The 22684-nt window shown below is 36.5% G+C and overlaps 1 protein-coding gene across 1 annotated transcript; it reads right to left on the minus strand.

Annotated features, from left to right (window-relative positions):
* Window positions 1–810: 810 nt before the first annotated feature.
* Window positions 811–22115, minus strand: LOC135210143 (putative thiosulfate sulfurtransferase 1). Its single transcript, XM_064242962.1, is given in 5 exon segments — window positions 811–3020; window positions 6640–6802; window positions 17592–17730; window positions 17733–17878; window positions 21396–22115. Coding segments are annotated over 5 exon segments (633 nt in total). The 5' UTR covers window positions 21448–22115; the 3' UTR covers window positions 811–2887.
* Between the last annotated feature and the right edge of the window lie 569 nt (window positions 22116–22684).

Here is a 22684-nt window from a genome sequence, read left to right on the forward strand (position 1 = left end):
CAGCTCTACTCACCTGATTTACTTTTTTAATTGATATTCTAGTCTTTGTGCCCATTGGGTATGCTTGCTTAGTGTCCCTTCTCTTCATCTCCTGGAAACATTGTAAATAAGAGACACCTTGCTGCAGTATTCACAGAATCCTACAAAAGGTCTCTCTTGGTAAGACCCAAATGGATACCTGTTTGGTGGCATTTACATGATTTGTCAGGCTACGTTCAATTCAGCTCCAGTCTCCATTTAGGCGAATGAGGTCAGAACAACCAGGACTATTTTATTGCTTCACCTGGTGTTGCCATTAGATTTTAGTGCTTAGCACTTTCTGTGGGGCAACAGATTTTCATAACATTACATTATATCATGAAACATACTCTGCATAGAAGGTTCTTAACACCATCTCTTCATTTGCTTCAATTGCTCTCACTTTGTGAGTTCCCTCTACTTTTTTCCAACTCAATGCCTCGCTACTATAACTTTTCTTTCTACAATTTTCAGCTTTAATGTACAGACATTCTTTGGGAAAGCTTGAAATTTATAAATGTGACTGGTCTCACTTAGCTCTTTACAATTTTCTACAGAAAATATTACTTTCAACTGTAATTCCATAATTTAAATAGACATTAATATTAGATCAATGAATTAATTACATAAGATTTATAATGGAAAAAGTGTTCTGTAAAAATGTTGCAGAGTACACTTGAAAACACTGAACTGTAAATGTCTACATCTATCAGATCCAAATCACTTTCAACTACTGACCACTTCTTGACAAAGTCTACCATAATAAATAACAGGAATAAAATCATAAACATCTTCAACTTATTGCACTGTAATTTTGTTATTTACGAAATACAGTTCAAATACAAGAACTGCAACAAAAGTGGTTTACAAAGAAGTCATCCATCAACAGCTCATTAGCAACCAAGTAACAAAACAAAATAAAGGTGCTTGTTCCCAATACCATGACTTCTTGGTACTTGACAACTTACATCACAATCAACATTCACAACCTATTATCCTGGAAAGTCATGGTCTTGGGAAAAAAGTGCCCAATTTACCACTCCAAAAATATCTAAGATGAAAGTCCCTCCCATAACAACTGGTAAGAGAAACTGTTATCTCGGCCTCTCTTGCCTGAAAAGCATCAAAGCCTACATTATGCTCAAAACAAATAACAAGCATAATGCTGGTATCAAAGCCTTCAGTTATATCACTCTTCATACCTAATTGATCAGTCTCTGACATATGTCCTCTAAATGATTCTTAATTTAGGGACAATATGTAAGTGACTCATCAGAAAAGCACTTTATGAATGGTTACTAAATCCTGTCAACTTTTGAATCACACAGGCTAAAAATAAAAAAAAAACAAGGCAACCCAATTCCCTATAAGAAGATTTACATAATGAAACCTACAGCCAAGTGCAAATGTATCATGATTTTTATGCTGTATTCATACTCCTTGAAAGTTTGCAGGATGCCTTGTCTTTTTAAAAGATAGGTAAATGATCATGTAATGTTCAGAGGACTTTCCTTACTAATAGCATAACATTTTTTTAAGACATACATTTCCAGCTTTGTTCTACTATACCAAATCTCATGTAAACATCCAAAAAATCCACATTACCAATCTCGTGTTCTATGAGGCCATCGTACCTAATCTTAATACGTATCTCTTTAATCCATATTACTCATGTAGTATTTGCTTGGCCAAACTACATTCAGTATCCTTTAAAACTCCTCAATCATTAATCATTCTGATCACTTCAAACCACCCCTTCCAATACTCTCGTACAAATATCCATCGCTGAAGAACAAATACCGTGCAAACTGTGCCTTGTGCATTAATATCTCTCCACACCATTCCTTAAGTCCTCTAAAATTCATGATCAGATTTCTTACAAGCCTTTTTATTCTTTCTTTGTGCAACAATTAAGGATCCTACTACAATAACATGTTCATTAATAACAAAACTGGAAATATTTACAGAGAAACCACTTTGAATTTCCAATTCTCATGAAATTTTGGTTTATAAGCACAGTCAACAAAATAGTAAGAAACCCATCATGACTTCATATTACTGGAAATAACATTAAATTAAGAAGGATCTGTGTAGCCTTTGTTCATGCATGAACATGAAGAAAAAAGAGGAGAGAAAGCAATCCTTCTCAAAAAAGAGAATTAGCAAAATACATATACATATATAAAAATAAACTTTTTAAAATATTATATAAAGAAGAATGCACTGTGATACATAATGAACTTGTGGAAAATCTCTCTTTAAATAAAGGCAGAACTGTTACCAATGAATCAGCTTAACATTATCATACAGAATTTTTTTTAACCTCTCATGACTCAAACACACCAAAATAACTTGAACATCAAGTTTCTCAGGCTAAAACTTTAGATGGAAAGAGAAAATCCTTCTGAACTACCAAGATATGTGACAAGATATATATGCCGAGCTACACTACTACGAAAAATATGTAGGACCTTTTGCACATTGCTGCTATTTTCATTTTAAATCCTAAGAGCTGAAGACTTTATCATATGAATCATTAATATGCTCACCTTCCACTTACAAAATGGGCAATGACTTCTTTGACCAATCCTGATCTTCCTACAGTTGTAGATTTACAAAAAGATCCTCTCATGAAATTAATTCCTAAAATCAAACCAATTTTTGGGTATGAAAAATCAAGACAAATGTTGCAAGATGAATCCATATAAAAATAAAATAGGTATGCAATATGATGACAATAATGCATAAACTGATATGACTTTAGGAAATGTTATTCACAATAGAAACTTTTTGAGGAAGCATGTTAACAGTTTTAAGATCTCAAAAATTCTTAAGAAAGGGAGTGCATTGTTGGAGTACCAGCTCTCCCTTACAGAAAGTACTGATCAAACCGATCTTGAAAGAAATTTCCATTGGTGCCAAAAGCATCATCATGACTCTTTTTAATAGGCTGCCCTGTCATACGGCAGTACTCTTCCCATCCACCTATGTAATGGCGTGATCTGGAAAGGAAAATACCAAAATGATATTGTTTTATTGTACAATAAAAGTTTCATACATACTTACCTGGCAGATATATACTTAGCTGACGACGGAGTCTATAGCTAAGTATATATCTGACAGGGAAGTTGAATGTATGAAAACTAATATTTATAGAAATAGAGAGAAATAAATTTTACACAATTTCTACACTGAAATAATAAAACCTCATTTTACATATGCATATCCTCATTTTACATATGCATATCTTGAAACAAAGGAGAGGACTCTAAGAGCCTAATAATTAATGTTTACGTATATGACCTGGGAAAATAACAATTATGATCAATACTGCATGATCCTAATGAGTTACACAGTATTAATCGTGATTCTCCTGCTGATCATATTTGTATAATGCAGGACCTCAATTCTCACCCCACAAAACAATCTGACAATGAACTTGCTCGCTTCCATCAAAATCATGCTCTCCAAATTAGTGATGTAATGCTCCTCCCTTCCTTCTCCTATTCCTATGTATGTACAAAATAGAACAGACAACTACAACCTCCTGGCTGAATCATTGCATCACGTCCCCACAACTTCCATGATTCTATTGTGACCTGCAACATTCGCTACAATCTTGCAACAAGCTACGATCACATTCCTTTACAGGTGTCATTCAGTACCACAAACCTCCCTACCATGAGCCCCCTAACTGATCACCCACCAACTGTAAACTGGGATTTTAAAAACCAACAGAAACTACATACTTTGGGGTGACAACAGAAACCAGGTTGCAGTCAATAGTTCAACTGACAGATGCCTTACTTTGTACAAACACAAAATGTAATAACGACCACCACAGGAGAGATCTGAAAGAATTCTATTCGAACATTAGTCATTTTTTCTGTGCTTGCTTCTGGCAGGGCTACCTTTAGATTTTGTCAAGGTAACTGTATACATATTCACAAGAAATGTTTTTACTGTGAAGGCATAATGGTAGCCTGAGGGAAGGACACTTTGCATTGCTAATGAGACAGGCGAGAGCACAGTTCAAACTTGCTCTCAAGCACTGCAGGTACATGAAAAGAAACTAAGAGCCAATGCAACGTCTAGAAATTTAGAATCCGGTGATTATCCTCATCTTTGGAAAGACATCCACTCCCTAAATCCCAAAACTTAAAAGCTATCACAGAGAGTAGGGGAAGCAGTCGGTGACCTGCTGTCATATGTGGGGCGATCACTTCAACAATATCCTGAATTGCATAAATGATCAAGACTCCTGAAGGGTGTAGATAACCTCCTTACCCATAGCATTCAATTTCATTTTGCAGATCATATTAAACCAGGTAACATCAGCCATCTGATAATTTACTTTTGTCAACTGCCCTATTCAATGTGTGCATAATTTACCAGTTTCTTCCAGACTCCCTACTCTTCCTTCACTTGATACCATTAATTAAAAACAAGCTAAGATGCAGCTCCCCTGGCAATTACCGCCTGATTGCAACCACTATGATCATGTCGAAGATACTTGAGTCTAGCGAGACTTCTCCCCTTTCTACGCACCACTGACAACCAGTTTGGATTTGAAGCAAACCACTCAACCCACACCTGTATCTACATACTGAAAGAATTGCTGAGCTATTGCCTATCATCAGCCTCTCCTGTTTTCCTATGTTTTGTAGATGTGAGAAAAGCATTTGACAGAGTAAACTAACTGAAGCTCTTCCTGAAGCTGCAAAAGACACACACACCTCTATGTGTATATTTTATTGGCATTTTATATTCCTGGTTCTCCACGCAGCAATTCTGTGTTAAACGGGTGACATATTGTCATACACCTTTGACTCCCTAAATGGGCTTTGGCAAGGGGGCATTCTTTCACTATACCCGTTTAATACGTACGTACACAGATGCCCCGAATGACAAACTGAACTTACTCCCATTTGGATGTACTGTCAACAAAACAACTATACACAATCTCTGTTATGCTAACGATACAGTTATGATTTCTCCATTACTGCAAGGTCTCCAGCAACTCATCGACACTTACCACCAATAAGCAGAGTAATTTGATATCCTATACAACAAAACCAAGACCCAGTGCATGTTGCTGCTCCTGAGATCGCTTAAGCATATGTATTGCAGAACCAGAAATTTTCCTCAGAAATCATCAGCTGGAATTCATGCATGAATTTCCATATTTAGGTCACATTATCATATACGACCTAAAAGATGAGTCACATTATCATTGACGACCTAAAAGATACGGAAGACATAGAACAAAGGCGTTATAAATTATGTGCAGCTTATGTGCAGCTAACATGATTGCAAGGAGGTTTGCCTTCTGTCACCGAGACATGAAACTGCTGCTCTTCTGCTCATACTACTACAGTGTCTATGGATGTTCCCTATGGACAATCTATACCCAAAAGACCGTGAGACATATCACTGTTGTTCACAATGACATTTTGAGACGCCTCACAAACACTTCTTGCTACCACTCCGCCAATCAGATGCTCACAGAAAATTGCCTGGACAATTTAAAAATCATTGTGAGGTGAACAATGTCCAGTCTGATAACCCAAGTGAGAAACAGCAGCAATTCGCTCACACAAAGGCAAGATCTAAATTGTGGGAAAGATGGGAAAATAAGGAGCTTGTCCCATAATGACTAATCTCAATTTTTGCCAAGTGTCATCTGCAGAATCTGTCATTATTATAATATTGCTACAATTATTGATATTACTAGTATTTTCCTTTTTTTATCATCACTATTATCAGTACAGTTTTGAGTTTTGCTACATTAAATTTTCATATTTAGCCTTCTGGATCTGACTACTGTAACCACCCAAGGTCCCTAGCTGGAATTTAATTATATATACAATTTGTTCACTAATTGTTAAAATTTAAAATTTTTTTTAACTATTCTCAATATTATTAATTATTGTTATTGCCATCTTTCATACTACTTCAGCAACTGTGTGGGTATTGCTGATTAATCATTTTTAACATGTTATCTCATGTACCTAGATTGTGATGTTATTGTCTATACATACTTTGTATACTCCATGTATAAGGCCATGAACTGAAAATAAATTTTATTATTATTACTATTAAATCCCCCAGTTGAAAGCTGTACTCCATTATAGGTACTAATTGGTTTTTGTAACAACCTACCCTTAGAAATCTTGGGTCATCTAAGCTTCAGCAACCTCAAATTACAAAGGCTGCTTATGATTGATGTTGAGAATAGCTGTAGCTGTCAAGAGTAATCTTTGTTACTAGGCACTCTCAACAGTACCCAAAAAAAAAAAAAAAAAAAAAATCTTACATGAAAATACAAATACTAATAGGGAAAAAGTTTAAATATTAAAGGAGCAAAGTAGTTGAATCTCAACTACAGCTGTATTAGTTCACCATCTTCCAGATAGACTTCAGACCTTGACTAACAATAACACACTAAGTGCTACACAATAGCAAAATGAGAACTGTTCCAACAATTTAGAAGTAATTCTTCCATCAACAACCTAAATTTTTTCACTACCTTTGTATCCTGCAGACAAAATCATTATATAAGTATCCACTTTGGAATAAAATACTGTACTGGGAGAAAAATAAGAAATATTTCATACTAACTTTTTGAAGCCCAGTCGATGAGCAATCTCAACAGCAGCACTTGAGGCATTTGGGCCTCTGGCATAGAACACCAAGTTGCGGTCCAGTTTACATGGCTTCTCCATGCAGAATTCACGGGCCCATTCTTCTTCTGACAGTTGCAGAGCCACCTTCACCTTGCACACTGGAGAGCAAGAAACAATGACATTAGTTATATATTTATTAAGAACTGTTTTATAAAAATAAAACAAACTGCCTCCATTGGTAGATTTGAAATGCGACACATTTAAGAAAATTTAAACTTCATAAATACTGCACAGAATGCTTATAAATATTTTTTTAATGTATTCTTTGTTACAAGTGGATATTATACATATTTAAATTTCAAAGAACACTTGAGGGTATTAACTATTTTCATTTCTTGTCAACTTAAGTCTACAAAATACATAAAAACTATACAACTAGTTGTAAGGTAGAACTTTACACTACTGCAAATTGCAAGGTCACTCAGAAAAAGGCATTTCTTTGGAGTTGTGAATTAAAACCATAATTTCATCGTACAACAGAGAACATCCGAGTATGCTCGATCTATCTGTTCATTTTTCTGCGAGTACAAAAAATCCCTTGAAACCTCATAAAATTGAAAAGTTATGGCCAGGATATTACAATTGCTTTTTCCAAACACTAAGACCTTAACCATACTCATAAGATTTAAGGTAATAGCATCCAATGATCCTAGGCAAAACTTTTTTTAATTGGCAACTAAAGTAAAGTTAAGGATAGGATATGATTTTCCTTCTATAGTCCAGTGACAGTCTCTTTCAACTTAAATACAATATTTTTCACAATGTCACCAAATAAGAGGGCAAAACTCCCAAAAAGGAAGCCAATAAGCCTTGAGCAAAAATTATCTTATAGAAGTCTTCCCTTTGACCTTGATAACATAAAACTGGTTTCATATGACTCCTCTGATCCTCAACAATTTCTGTTTTCATTAACTCATCTGAGAGTATGTTAATGAGATCAATGAGTTGCACCTAAGACAAACAAAAACTTGCCAAAAAGACTTTTTCTTGCACTGAGATGTGAAATTTAGGGCAAGGTTAAGATGATGAAGTTACATGGTTGAGTGCAAACACACCAAAGAAAACAAATGGAAAGTATTAATTAAGTAAAGAGCAAAACAGCTGTGACTGTTGGGTTCCTACAAAGAACCTTTACTTGCTAAGGTCTACAATATGCTACACTCTTTGGCCTTTTCTCCTCGTGTGTGCAGTATGACCCAGCACAATTCCTGCCTTATAACTTACAGCAAGGACAAGGATTTCCTTGTATGTACTGTGCCTCTTCCTGTGCCCTTTACATTGTTCAAATCTCCTTACTACAGGGTGGTGAAACATCCTTTAGTTCTTTGTGTCAAGTATAAGCCTAATTTTTATCTTTTACTCAGTAAGGACCAGCACACAATGCATGATGGACTGCTGTGCAGATGTGGTGGTAATAACAAAGTACCTACCATCTTTGTGCTAGGAATAACATGTACTTATTCATCTGTGCTAGGAATAACAATATGCATTTATTTGTATGTACAGAGTGCAATCAATATATGCATTATATTTATTCATACAAGTGAGGCACCTGACAAGGCTAATATACTCATGGTACAAATTCCTTGAAAAAAATAAAAATTCCAGAGAAAAAAATTATTTTATAACATAGTTAAATTCAAAGGACACAGAGAGAAGGTAGTGGGAAGAGCTACAAAAGCATTTGTGAATCTAGGATCTGACTGAAAAAGGTATTAAAAGCACTTGCAGGCATTCACTGTTATTAAGGACATAGTTGTTCTTTAACACTATTTGCCTTGCCAAGCCTATTTGCTAAACGAATTAGTGCCTAGTAAGGAAATGCTCCCACAAAGGCCTCAGCCTCTCTCTCTCTCTCTCTCTCTCTCTCTCTCTCTCTAATATATATATATATATATCTATATATATAGGTATATATATATATATATATATATATTATATATATATATATATATAGATATATATATATATATATATATATAATATGCACACAAGACTTGTACCTGAACCCTGATGAGGTGTAGAAATAGATGAAAGCACTCGATTCAAGTAATTTCTTTTCACCCTTCTCCTGGCTGTATGCATAAATGATCATCGCATGTTGACGGTGATTTGTTGCAATATAATGTACGTGTGTGTATACTATATATATTCTACATGTATATATATTCATTCTGCCTTCAGTTTATCTTGTCGTCCAACTTCTTTAATAATTACTTCTAAGGTAACTGGTAGATTTTCTCCCCAGTTTCACATCTCCTTGTACTTCATCTCATTTGCATTCTGGATCTCTCTCTATCTTGCTATCCAACCACTACAACTCCCTCTTATCACTATCGTGCATGCTTGTCTTAACAGCATAAATTTCATATTTCATTCATTTCAAGTCTACACACTATATATATATATATATATATATATATATATATATATATATATATATATATATATATATTCTAATTGGAAGGAACAAAACAGAAAATGCAAGAGGTATAGCAATGATTTTATCTGACAAAGATAGAAAAAAAATTACTTGTAGTGTGTGTGTGTGTGTGTTATGGAGTGGTAACACCTGATTTATCCTGACAAATTTATTTTGAATGACATATATTCAAGTTTTCATTATGGTTCAAGGTGATACCATAGGGAAATAGGTATGAATATGAACCGATGAAATAATTACAAATCATTATCATTTAAATCGGGTGAAAATTGTTTTCATATAGTTTTTCATAATTATGCAGTAAACAATTTTGCTCTTTCAAAGCAAATGTATATTTAAAAAGGTTCCAGTGTTCCCAATCCAGCAAACATTATTTTGCGTTTTCTTTCAAGTGCGTTCGCTTTACAAACGTCAGCCATGTTGGAAGTTTGCCGTGTGTTGTTTATGCACTTGGCCTCCAAGAATTGGCTTCACTTTACTCCCTTTTTCATGCCCAGACATCCTTCATCTGATACAGACTCGCGTCGTCGTCCCAAGGTCGTTTGGGAGGCGACTGGGAAGTATTTGAAACATTTTACCCTTCCGCTTACTATCCTCCAACTTGCACCCTGTATTCATGGCTTATCTTCCGCATAATACATTCTGACTGATGTTGGAGAGTTTTTTTTTGTATCTCGATCATTTCTTTTATTTGTGATAGACGTCTGCACTCCCAGGAAGCGTTTCATTGACGAGGGACTTTATACAAGTATATATTGAACATTTCGCCGTTTAATGTTTGTCTAAATTCTTCGCCTTTGCCGTTCAATGCCTGGCTAAATTCTTCGCCTAATTTCATGTATAGGCTAACCGTACATAAAAGTATCTGGAAGCAAGTACAAGGGCTATAATGTATTCTGCCTTACAGTTTACAGACCTAAAATACAGATACGAAGGTATATATCAACAAACCTTATCTCGTCTTACTGATTGGTGTATCAGAAAAGGCAGAGCCAGACCAGGCACTTAAGAAACACCACTCAGATGACAAGATATATATATATATATATATATATATATAGTAATATATATATATATATATATATATATATATATATATTTAACCATAAATTTTGTCATTGTGTAGACATCAAATTTTGTAACAATTTATGTCATTTTCTTTTTTCATAAAACCTATTCTGAAAGTTAGCTTTGCGAAGCTTATACCTATTGGGCTTGTTCCAACTCAAGCCCTGACAATAAAAGAAGTGTAAATTAGGATATCTTCGTCCAAGAGGCGAAAGTTTTAAATTCTTCGATGAAATTGCAACTTGGTACTACAGATCCCCTTGGGACTAACTTCTTCCGAGTATAAACGTAGTAGCGCCAGTGGACTAGTATGACCTGCCAGACGCACGAAGTCTGTGATTTACGGTTTCTCAGTGACTGATAACAACCTTCAAAGTTATTTTATTGTTTTTCGGTGGGGGGGTGAATATCGTCACGAGACTGACAATAACGTCAGCAACCAGTGCTAACGGTCTCTGATACAACAACTTCAAGGTTTAGGCCTTGGGACATCTCTGGCTGTTATATAACCAGGGTTACATAACAAAATCGATGGCGCTCTCTCTCTCTCTCTCTCTCTCTCTCTCTCTGCAACTTTAACGTTATCACCTTCAAGAGATTGGAACAGTAGGGAACAGTAAGTGCGAAAAATAATCACTTAAATATAGTTGGAAGATAACCAAGATCTATTATTGCCGATTACTTCCGTTACCCTGTTGGGCTATGAAGCTTGAATACAATGGCGGAACTTTGCTCAAATTGTTGTCATTACTTAGTCGACCGTTTCATCCTTATTGGCTACAAATTTAACGGGTCCTCAAAGCAATTTCCACAAAAAAAATGAGCATTCGACATCTTGCAAGGCGAGGAGAACATGAAAACATGGGCTCTTTCCTAGCCCAAGCAGCTTGGGCTAGGAAAGAGCCCATGGGGCTGCTGCTGCCGCAGTTAACGATAGCAAGATCATTTTGTTGTTTTTCGTCCTCAACATTCATGGGCACAGGTATCAATAGCTAAGTACGAAAGTCACAGTACCACTGCCCGATTCATCTAGAACCTTATTTATATTTCCTCTTTTAAAACAGCTTGGCGAAAGGGAAGCAAGTCATAAAAGAGCATTTCATCGATACTTGTTTATCATATCTTCAAGGTTAAACTAGCCAAGGCGGGTAGTATTGGCTTAACCACCGCCCCCCCCCCCCCCCAACACACACACACACACACCAGTTACTTTTACAACTATGTATACAAGCACGCTAAACATTTAATACTGAGAGAATCAATAACATATGAGCGGGAAATATAATGCTACAAAAGCTGCAGAATATGCATTCGTGTACAAAAGGGGGTGGGGGATGGAATTATTCAAAGGCGCCATGACCACCTTTTAAGGGCACAGCCACTCGGCATGTCTCCTATCAGTTACCAGAGGTCAGAGGAACTGAATAAAGAAGGGTACAAGTGAAAACGCATTTAAGAAACTGGCGTAGATGGAGTACCATAAACTAAACTTTCAAAAATATTTTTATTCTGTAAACTTTCAATTAGATTCGCATACAACCTCAGCAGATGTATCCTAATTCCTTAACAATACTATTGCGCATCCCGATCTTGCGCAGTTGCCAGGGTTTGCAAAATCCCTAACCTCCCATATTATGTTCTTTGCATAAACTAACCATTATAATCTATCAATAACTTGATTTCATACATGATTAGCTTTTTATGAAAATAGCTCGTCATATACAATACGAGGCAAATGAAAAATTACTTATGTACCCAAGGTCTTGCTTGTGAAAGTCCAGCAGTACAGAAATAAGATAATGGTTTCGTACCCAAATCTGACAACGAACAATAATGTATTGGCGGACGTGTAAGTACGGCAAGCATTCGCAAATTAACATCTGAAAAGACTATGCAAAATAACCACAATCTTGTCAGGTGACCAAATGTCTTAGTATTTTATACTAGAGATCGTCCATCACCTTTAATATGAAATTGGAACGCTCTCTCTGGCACCATTACTGCCACCGGGGGTCCCGATTTTAAGAGGACGATACTGCTATTCAACCGTATTTCCCAGCACCTTACTCTACTGCTTTCGTATTTTTATTTGTGAAATTATCTTTTTCTCTTAAATATGCACATCCTATTCGGCGCACACACTTTCTCTTCTTGAAATCGACGATTATTTAAGGTTTATATTCCATATGGCTATCGTCACATTTTGAATGGAGATGTACTTCAGTAATGGCTTACACTTCAGAAATTATAACCAGACGAAAGTTGAATCTACATACCGATGTCCACAGATTCTTAACGAACATGTAATATGGCGAAATACAAAGTATATAACTGAACATTATGCATCATTCTATAAACCAGAATTAGCGTGGGAAATTATAATAGTGATAGATCGTACCACAAAGGAAAAACGTTTCAAAAACGTGAAGGTAAAGACACACACATTCACGTGTATGATCATGGAGAAAGGCAACGAAATAGCTGCACAAACCAAACATGCAGTGGAGTGTGGGGGTACAAAACAAAACAGTTATCAACAGTCACGTGCGGAGGCCGGGTAGAAAGAGTTGTTGGGAAGCTAGTGGGGGGACGGCGGCTGGCGCCACCATGTCGCTTGTAAATTGGCCAACCAACCACAACTGGCTCGTCGACCGTTTCTCAAACATTCATCTCTCTCTCTCTCTCTCTCTCTCTCTCTCTCTCTCTCTCTCTCTCTCTCTCTCTCTCTCTCTCTCTCTCTCTCTCTCTTATTAATTACAAGACGTGGAACACACACATAACTTGTATTTAAGGATATTCTCAAGTACGTGTATCTTCGTACTACATCGGCTCATATATATATAGTAGTAGTAGTAGTAGTGTGTGTGTAAAATTTCCACGTGATTACAGATCGCACTACGTAGCTACATTGAATTGTATCAAGACGGAAGAATATCGTAAAAAATAACCGATCCTAGTAACACGAAACAGTTACTTACTGACAATAAATAAAACGTCCTTGAAAATCATCATCCACCTACGTGGCCAAATGCGTAATTACATTATTCAGCAATAAAATAACTCCAGTTTATATCGGCGTGATCCGACTAAACGACCTTCAAAGGCTGCAACAAGTGAAGAACTTAGTGGCTAACTTATTTATTTGTCAAGTCCTTAAGTAATGACCGCTTTCCAAGTGAAGTGTCACTTATATATCTCCTTAGCATCGTATATAAGCGCAAAATTGTACAGGTAAAAGTGAATTTCTTAGGTAAAAATTCAATATCAAATAAATTACGCGGTTTTTGTTTCCTGAAAGCTCAATTTGGACTTATGAATTATTTCTTTATCTTTTATTAGTGAAAATATACAATATTTTAGTTTTAATAGTATTCCATGCACAAATTTATCAAAGTTGACTATTGCTATTATGTTAGATTAGATTAGTAACTTTTGGAAATTATAATAATAAAAATATAACGACGTTGTACTGGGTAACTAAAATTACCGCTGCCAAAAATGTTATGTAAGGCATGTAACAATACTCATATTTCAGGTGATGATTCACGTTCCAGCATTCTAACTTTCAAAGTAAGCCAGACTTGCTCATCGGCTATTTAGAGAACAATGATGTGACATCCTCTCAACTTTAAGATATATACATACATACATACATACATACATACATACATACACACACACACACACACACACACACACACACACACATATATATATTATTAGTACTAGATATATATAATATTAGATATATTAATATATATGTATATATATATATATATATATATATATATATATATAAATGTGTGTGTGTATTATCTATGTGTGTGTGTGTGTGTGTGTGTGTGTGTGTGTGTGTGTGTTTGTCGTGTTATCTATGTTGAAATTGGTCACCTGGCCTTACTAATAGCTACAGGTGTTTATTGTGTGCTCAATTATTAATAGATAGAAAGCGGTAAGCTCCAGCTAAGAATAAAATTCGGAAGGAGTGGAATCCCACTCTCAAAACAAATGGGGGGGGGGGATGTCAAAAGGGGCTAAACAGATAAAGAAAGATAAGGTAAATTTAAAAAGCCTGCGACACTGGTTCGACCTCCCAACGTGACCTATTCATCGACGGAGTTTCTACAAGAATCTCGATAAAGTCCTTTCTAAGTCATTCTTGAAAAAATAAAATAGAATAAAATCAGCATAGTGAGAAAATCTTTCTACGATGTTGAGACCCGTCCAAGAAATATTTCTATTCTGCCAAGTCAAGCTTGAATATCGTCGCCCCAGTTCACCTTCCAACCTTTGGGTTAGGAGCACCTGACTCAGATCTTAATTGTTCGAAAAAAAAATATTCCTCATCTGTGATCTTGATATTAATTTTTGGCAACGCCGTTCCATTAAAATTATGCAACAAGCAGTGTATAATTGTTGATAATTCTAATCATTTACATTCTCATCTCCACATGAAGCAGTATTACTGCACTGGATATGCCGTTTATTCTGGCAATCTTGCCTCTCGTTATGTCAAGTTTATTGCCTTACGGTTTTCTAAGAGTTTTATTCCTGCTATGATTGCAGGAATAAAACTCTTGCAGGTGTATCAGTGTAACTTCAGAAGTTCAAAGTTTGTGCAAATGCTTAATTTAGAACAAGCAACCACATGATTCTCTTCATATTTGATCTATCATTTACCTTATTTTCTATACTTATTTACGTTTTTTTTTTAATTTATCTAATTTACAGCTTCTCCTAAATTTGCGATTGTTACGTCTTTACCTGACTCTATTGGGGCCCTCGTGCTTTTCCCAACTAAGGCTGCAAGCTGGGTTTATAGTTTAATAATTATAATATGGATTAAGGGGTTTGTAGTTGAATAATAATAATATGGATTAAGGGGTTTGTAGTTTAATAACAACAATAATATGGATTAAGGGGGTTTGTAGTTTAATAATAATATGGATTAAGGGGGTTTGTAGTTTAATAATAATATGGATTAAGGACGCCAATACTTAGACAATCAAGAAAATCTACGCATAGAAATGGTTTACGAGTAATTTTAGCAGGGGTTCTCAACGTGGTCAATAGGATCATCAAAGGGGTCTATGAATAGTCAGGGGGTCAATGGGGGGGGGGGCATGAATAACCGAGTCAGGGGGTCAAAAGGTGGTTGATGAATAACGAACGTGTCAGAGAATTTTACATATACTAGGTACATCTAAAGTTCCAAACATATTTTCTTACAAAGTATTACTTTTTTTTTTCATACTGAATGTCAGGTACTGAACTAATACTACTCTAATTGATTCTGACATTTTTTAATATTAAATGCTAGTCTAGGGGGCCGATAGAAAATGTGAAATTTCATAAGGGGGTCGAGCAGTTAAAAAGTTTGAGAACCCCTGAATTAGAGGATGTTGACAAGCTGGTGGAATCAACAGAGAATATAACTGAAGATGCAGAGAGAGAGAGAGAGAGAAGAGTCTTGGCAGATGAAACACAGCAGAGACCCAAACCCACAAGGAATAACAAGGGATGTGCTCAAGGCAACTGGAGAACATACCAATGAGGGACCTGACCAGAACATATACCAAAGCGGAGAACAATGGACCACAAAAAAAGTGGGAGAAAGTCTTACAATAAAAATATAAAGTAAATGGGTTACAATAGTGTGAAAAGTATAAGGTTACTATACTCTGTTTTTTTTTCATCTGTCCACCCGCCTGTGGTGTTTGCTTATGGTAACACTGCGTCCCGGGCTTTACATAGTTACACTATGTGTAAGTTTAAGGTAAATAAAAGGATATCTGGGTGTTCATTTGCAACTGAAAAGTTTTTTCATAATTTACTGTATGCGAATTACACCCGTTAATATTCGAAATAGGATATTATTATAAATGTTGAATTGTAAGCTGAATATAACTATCTAAAGGCCGGGACGCAGTGTTACCATACGCAAATACCACAGGCGGGTGGACAGATGGAAAAAACCGAGTATAGTTGGTGAGGTGAACATTCGGAAAAAGAAAGAAAGAAAAAACCAAGACCGTTAAAATCGACAAGTGAAAAGGAAGACCTTACATGCCTCTAAGACGTCTGAGCGACTTGATGGGCGTTGCGAAATCAGAGGGAAATGGACTCATTAGGCAGATGGTACTACCTCTTAAATGAAGGGAGTGAGATGTATTAATAAAATAATAGGGAGGTGAACGTCAGTATTAAAAATGGCAATGTCAGAAAGATAGGAAATCGGATACTGAATACTAAAGACGGCGTCACAGGAAATACACAGAGCTGCAACACGTCTGGCAAATGAAGTAAGGGAATTTTGATTCACAAAAGGTAAAAGGGCAGTCAAGAGAGGGAGGGCTATCAGCTAATCTATATGAGGGGTAAGTATCAACAGTTTCAACGAGATTACGGCTTATTGTGCTTTGTTCTCCGCTGACAAATCTCTCTACGTTACATGATCTGAGGCAGATTTATTCTGAACTTTCAACTGAACATTCTTCAACTTGTGGGTGGCGCCAAGATGGCGTCTGATTAAATGCATAAAACGTACTGCCAGAAATCTTACTGCTCTAAAGTTCTAATTGGTCTGTTAAGGGAGATAACGTGTTGCTGCGATCACGCGCAAATTATGGATATTCCTGCATGTCATGATCTCGCATATATTATATTCTGTTTTTTTCCATCTGTCCATCCGCCTGTAGTGGTCGCGCATGGTAACACTGCGTCCCGGGCTTTTAAATGGTCACGCTATGTGTAAGTTTTAGGTAAATAAAAAGATATCTGGGTGTACATTTGCAGCTGAAAAGTGTTTTGATAATTTACTGTATGCTAATTACACCGTTAATATTCGAAATAGGATATTATTTAAAGCCCGGGATGCAGTGTTACCATGTGCAAACACCACAGGCGGATGGACAGATGGAAAAAAACAGAGTATAGGCGGTATAAACCTCACTCACTATAAAAAATAAACCAGCGGATGGAGAAGGGTGGTAAACCATCTGTCCAGATACCAAAAAAACAGAAGTTCTTCATCTATCCATGTAAAGGCCTTTACCGAAGTTATGTAATATGAGTATCTCTCAATAAAATTTTTAAAAAATCTATCTTTGACATGCATAGTCAATTTTACTTAGACACCAAGGCTATAGCTATAGTCTTAAAGTAAAACTGCATAAACTCCTCCATATTCAAAATGTGCAATCACTCATACTTAAAAATGGTCTATAATGTCTAAACACAAAAAATGGGGTCAATGTACCTAAAGCTTCCACTTCGTCGTCAGAAGGTAGAAAATTGCCTATGGGAAGATCTTAATAGCCACCAGAAAAAAATGGTTTCTACGGTGAGGGAAAAAAAAAAAAAAAGTTTTTACTTACATGGGATGTTAATGGCTCCAGGAATCTCGCCCGATTTCTCAATTTCTGTTGGGTGTCTCACATCGATGAGGGAAATGGCACCCGCTACCTGGAGAGCTCTGAGTTCTTCAAAATCCAGTTCAGTCCTTCGGTTGATTCTAGGGGGTGCTGGGGCGGGGTCGGGGTAGGGGGGGTAGGGGTAGCTGGAGTGGTAGGTGTGGAGTGGGTGTGCACAGAGGGATTTAGTGGAGTGCAGTGACTCTGGGTTGTGGAGGCATGTGCGACTTGTTGGTTGCAAGACATGCACCCTGAAAAAAATACAAATAAATATATGAAACTACTGTTAAAACTGTTGATAATAATGATCCATATACAATTCAGACCAATAAATATAAGGAATTAAGATGGTAAAATAGCTACATTAATGCACTGATTACCCTTCTTATTTTTTTCTCCCATAATTTAATATCTTTATAAATGAAGAGATGCCAAGTCAGAGAAAGCCATATTGCGGGATATAAGAAAATGGGTTACAGTACTCATTATGGACAGTGAACAGAAGTTGCAGAAACTAATGATAATTATAAGACAGAATAGTGAGTCAATGTGAGTACAAGTACTTTTACAAGAGTTAATGAAAGCCAAGACGTTGGAACACTGAATGCTGATTCATACTGTATATCGGATGATTTGTTTTTGTTTGTTTGTATGGTTCTTTTACGTTGCATGAAACCAGTGGTTATTCAGCAACGGGACCAACGTCTTTACGTGACTTCCGAACCACGTCGAGTGTGAACTTCTATGACCAGAAATACACATCTCTCACTCAATGGAATGGCCTAGAATCGAACCCGCAACCACCGAGGTGGGACGCTAATACCATACCAAACACGCCGCTGAGGCGCTTCCTTTAAAAAAGTGACGTGTGGAAGTTGACTCCAATAAAAATAAAAAGTTGACGATCTTGAAAGGAAACAGCTGTTCGGGTATTTGTAGTGTACAAAGAATGCATAGGGTTAAAACCTTTTAAAAGATGTGTTGATACTTAGAACTGAGAGAGGTTAGTTTATGAGAAACTGTTGTTCTACGCGGGTTCGTAGTCACATAGAACCAATGGAGGACGATACGTAAATGAAGTAAGTGTGCAAATAAAAGTTTCAGGAGGGGAGGAGAAGAGGAAGACATACGGTGGTGGATAAATGGTGTGAAGGTCGCAGGTGACTGGTGCACTGTGTGTATGGAGTTTGATGTGCTGCTGAGATTTTTTTAGTGTAAAGTGGTTCAGATTGTGGAATTTTCTCTGTAGGTGGATTCATCCATCATTAATTAAGGTATGTATGTGTATGTAATATAATATATATATATATATATCTATATATAGATATTAATATATATAAAACCACACATATATAATTACAGCATTTCAGACCATTAACTGTACACTTTAGTCTACCTGTCACTTTCTATGTTGATAAAAGATACACATCCATATTTTCGTACCGTCTCGAAGAATCCTTTGAATTATGACATTCTTAGACAACTAGTGCTGACCTCAACTATGCAGGAGTTCGCTTGCCGCAAATGTGACATTCAGAAACTTCGATCGATTATCTAGCATGCCCTTGAGAGTCGGCATGTATTCCCATGATGGATCTAACTAAAAATAAGTCTGCGCCATCGGCAAGCACGCATCCCTCCCTGGTCTGTCTCACGAGTGTGTCTGGTTCGTCCCGATCACCAACCGACCACCCGCTACTTTTTCCCTCGGTACTTTTTCATGAAACTCGAATTGCAATATCAGATTTAGGCCAAATTTGGGAAATAATGAGCGTCATTCAGCGCTGAAAGGGAAGTTGAGAGTAAAGAAAGTTTTAAAGATGCAAAAGGAGGAAAACCTCGAAGTTACACTATGAAACAATTCTTAGAGGAGGGTGCAAAGTTAAACGGAATGAAGATATGAACGGTGATACAATAATAATAATGAACTGAAACACTACGGGTCTTTTTCGTGAAACGACTAAAAACATCTCAATAGCTCGACCAACTAGTCTACATTATATTTACATAAAAATACCATACAAGGACTCTTGAATCATCTTTTCGGGATATGTAAATGTGGTCAGCAACGTCCTCTACACCGGCCCATAACTTATTTTACAAGTTGAATATAGAATTTAGGCCAAAGCCCAAGCACTGGGACCTATGAGCTCATTAACTTATTTTAAGCTTAATCATTATTTTAAAACAAATGCAGGTCTTGCTTCCCATAAATGTTTCTCTGTTTACAGCGTCTTTCATCTCAAAAGTTTTTATACTTTAAGCTTTAATTTTTTTTTTTTAGATTAACTGTGTAGTATGTTTGGATCGTAAATTTCTCTATATTTCTAACAAGTTTACTTATTGTACTTCAGTTTTTTATCAGCACTGGGATCTGGTGATCGGGACAAAAGGTTCCAGAAAACTTCGTACGCCACTTAATAAATGCAAACACAAAAGGCTGGAGTTACAGTGTTCACCCGATTATTCATAAATCTCAACCTTTGTAAATGTTAACAAGCAAACACATAAACAAAGAAAAGCATATGCAAGCAAACATGCCCGCACGCAAAATTATTTATACATAATATATATACAGTATATATTTATGTGTGTGTATATATATATATATATATATATATATATATATATATATATATAGATATATATATATATATATATATGCGCTTAAAAATCACAGTAGATGCACGTGACTTCCTTAAATAAGCGAATACCACAAGAAAATGATAGTCAGAAATCCAAGCGCTTTCGTCTTTATAAGACATTGTCAAGGAAGCTAATGACAATGTCTTAGTAAAGACGAAAGCTTTTCGATTTCTGACTAACATTTTCTGTGGTATTCGCTTAAAAATATATATATATATATATAAGGTATATATAGTATTATATATATTATATATATATGATATATATATATATATTTTTATTTATATATATATATATATATAATATATATATATAAATATATGATTATATATATATATATATATATATATATATATATATATAAAATATATATATATATATATATATAATATATATATATATATATATATATATAATATATATAATTATAATTAAAATGATATATTTAATTCATTTAACCAACCGTAACTTTTCATATATTCAGATTTAAGGCCACCACTATCACTTAATATCGAATTCACTTTACCTTGGGAATAACTTTCAACCAATGGAAATTATAAGAGAACCTGCCTCGTGTAAGTTATTCCCAGGTACAGTGAATTCGATAGTAAGTTTTTGCGTGTGCGCGCGTTCTTAAAACTATGAAGCTCTGAAAAATAACCGTTGGTTATACTGTATAATGCCAAGCCATTTTTTAGTTTTTGTGTGAATTTTTGTCTGGGAAGAAAGTGGTTCGGAATATCTAACTATAAAAAGCAAAGCGTCTTCAGTGTATGACCTAATCACTAAAACACTCTGCCAGAGGAAAGCTTTCTTTTTAGTTGCAAAGCTAAATCCAATTCGAGTGCTTGGGGCTGGTGCCACTTCTACTCTGCTGTTATAAAACACGTAAGGGGGTGGGTGGGTGGCAGAGTCCGACCTGCCATTCACTCTATATACCTTTGTCAGTAGTTCTAGTAGTGTTAGTAGAAAGAGCTAGAATATCATCTGTGCTGTTAGTGGGCAATGAGGTAGTTGAATAACGGTGGACCCGAGGTAGCTTGTCAAGGTCGAAGGAAGGCCGCCTGTATATGAAACGGCTTGAGGGGACAGTACTCCTACCAGATACACAACAAAGCTTACAAATTGAAAGGGTGCGAGGTATGCAGCCCAACGATTTGGTCAGTACTTCCATCGCGCTATACTCTTGTTCCCAGGCTGTCTTAGATTATATGGTTTCCTCAGGAAGTCGAGACGCTACACGCTTCTATAGAAACTAAGTCCTCTCCCTCTTGAAAGGGTTCTTCTTCACTTGCAGGATGTTACTTTATAAAGCGAAGCTGAATAAAGTTGCGTTCCTTCGTTTTCGTTGTCCTATGGAATGTATATAATACTACTGAGCTTTCTTGGTCAGCTGGAAATACGGAAAAGCGTCCTGTCAACGATCTCGGGTAACTTCCTGACTGCCTCTTCTCTTATGATTCTTGTGTAGAACAGCCGCTGGCGATAAGATGGTAAAATACAAAAGGGCCGAAGCCCGTTAACACGAGTTCAACTTCCCGCTCTCTTGAGGTGTACCGTCAACTAACTTGGTAGCAGTTCTTCGCCCCCTGTTATATATCAACAACTGCCCCAGGGATGCCAATGGTGCCAAGAACGTGCCCATGACATGTTGGCGCCAAAGGACGAACGAAGATATAAAATTCTACCGGATCTCAATACTCGTGTCAGAATGAAGAAGAGTTATATAAAATACAGCAGGACACTTCCAACGTCACCATTCGGGGGTACATTATCAGACATCACTGAATAAAATGAAATTCTGTTTCCAGTCGACACTTGGCATATCTGCCTCAGGTACCACCCAGCCCCTGTGTGGTTAGTAATAGCACTGTAGCAGAGACGTAGTAGAAAGAAGCTGCTGGCGACCGATCAGTCGGCGCCGACTCACACCAAAACCCCACCCACCCACACTCGCCCCCCTGCTTGCCTTCTCTACATACATAGCGAGCACTTTCATAAATGAACGTTGTCACACTCATACAAAATTGAATCACTTTTAATTCACACAGACAACATACGACATATCTACGACGCAGAACGAATGCACCGGCAACGTTGCCACGAACTCTGTCAGCCACTTATGTAACCTTCGTCTTCCGCTATCGATCAACGTAAAGGCGCGAGGGCAGACCCAAGACTCATGGGGAGCAGATTCCGTGAGTACTGGTAGTACCTAAATATTAATCTTTCCTTTTCCTGGAATATCTCGACCAGGAAAAATGCCTTCCATGGAAACATCTAAAGGTGTACTAACAGGATACATTTACTAAACCAGTATTAGGCCAAGCTATGATAATTCGATGCGGAGTTGGGTACGGCAAAACGAAATCAATAGATTCTCAACCTCCATTTGGCAACAGCAGTGGTCT

This window comes from Macrobrachium nipponense, chromosome 39, assembly GCF_015104395.2.
Source record: "Macrobrachium nipponense isolate FS-2020 chromosome 39, ASM1510439v2, whole genome shotgun sequence".
Taxonomy (NCBI): Eukaryota; Metazoa; Arthropoda; class Malacostraca; order Decapoda; family Palaemonidae; genus Macrobrachium; species Macrobrachium nipponense.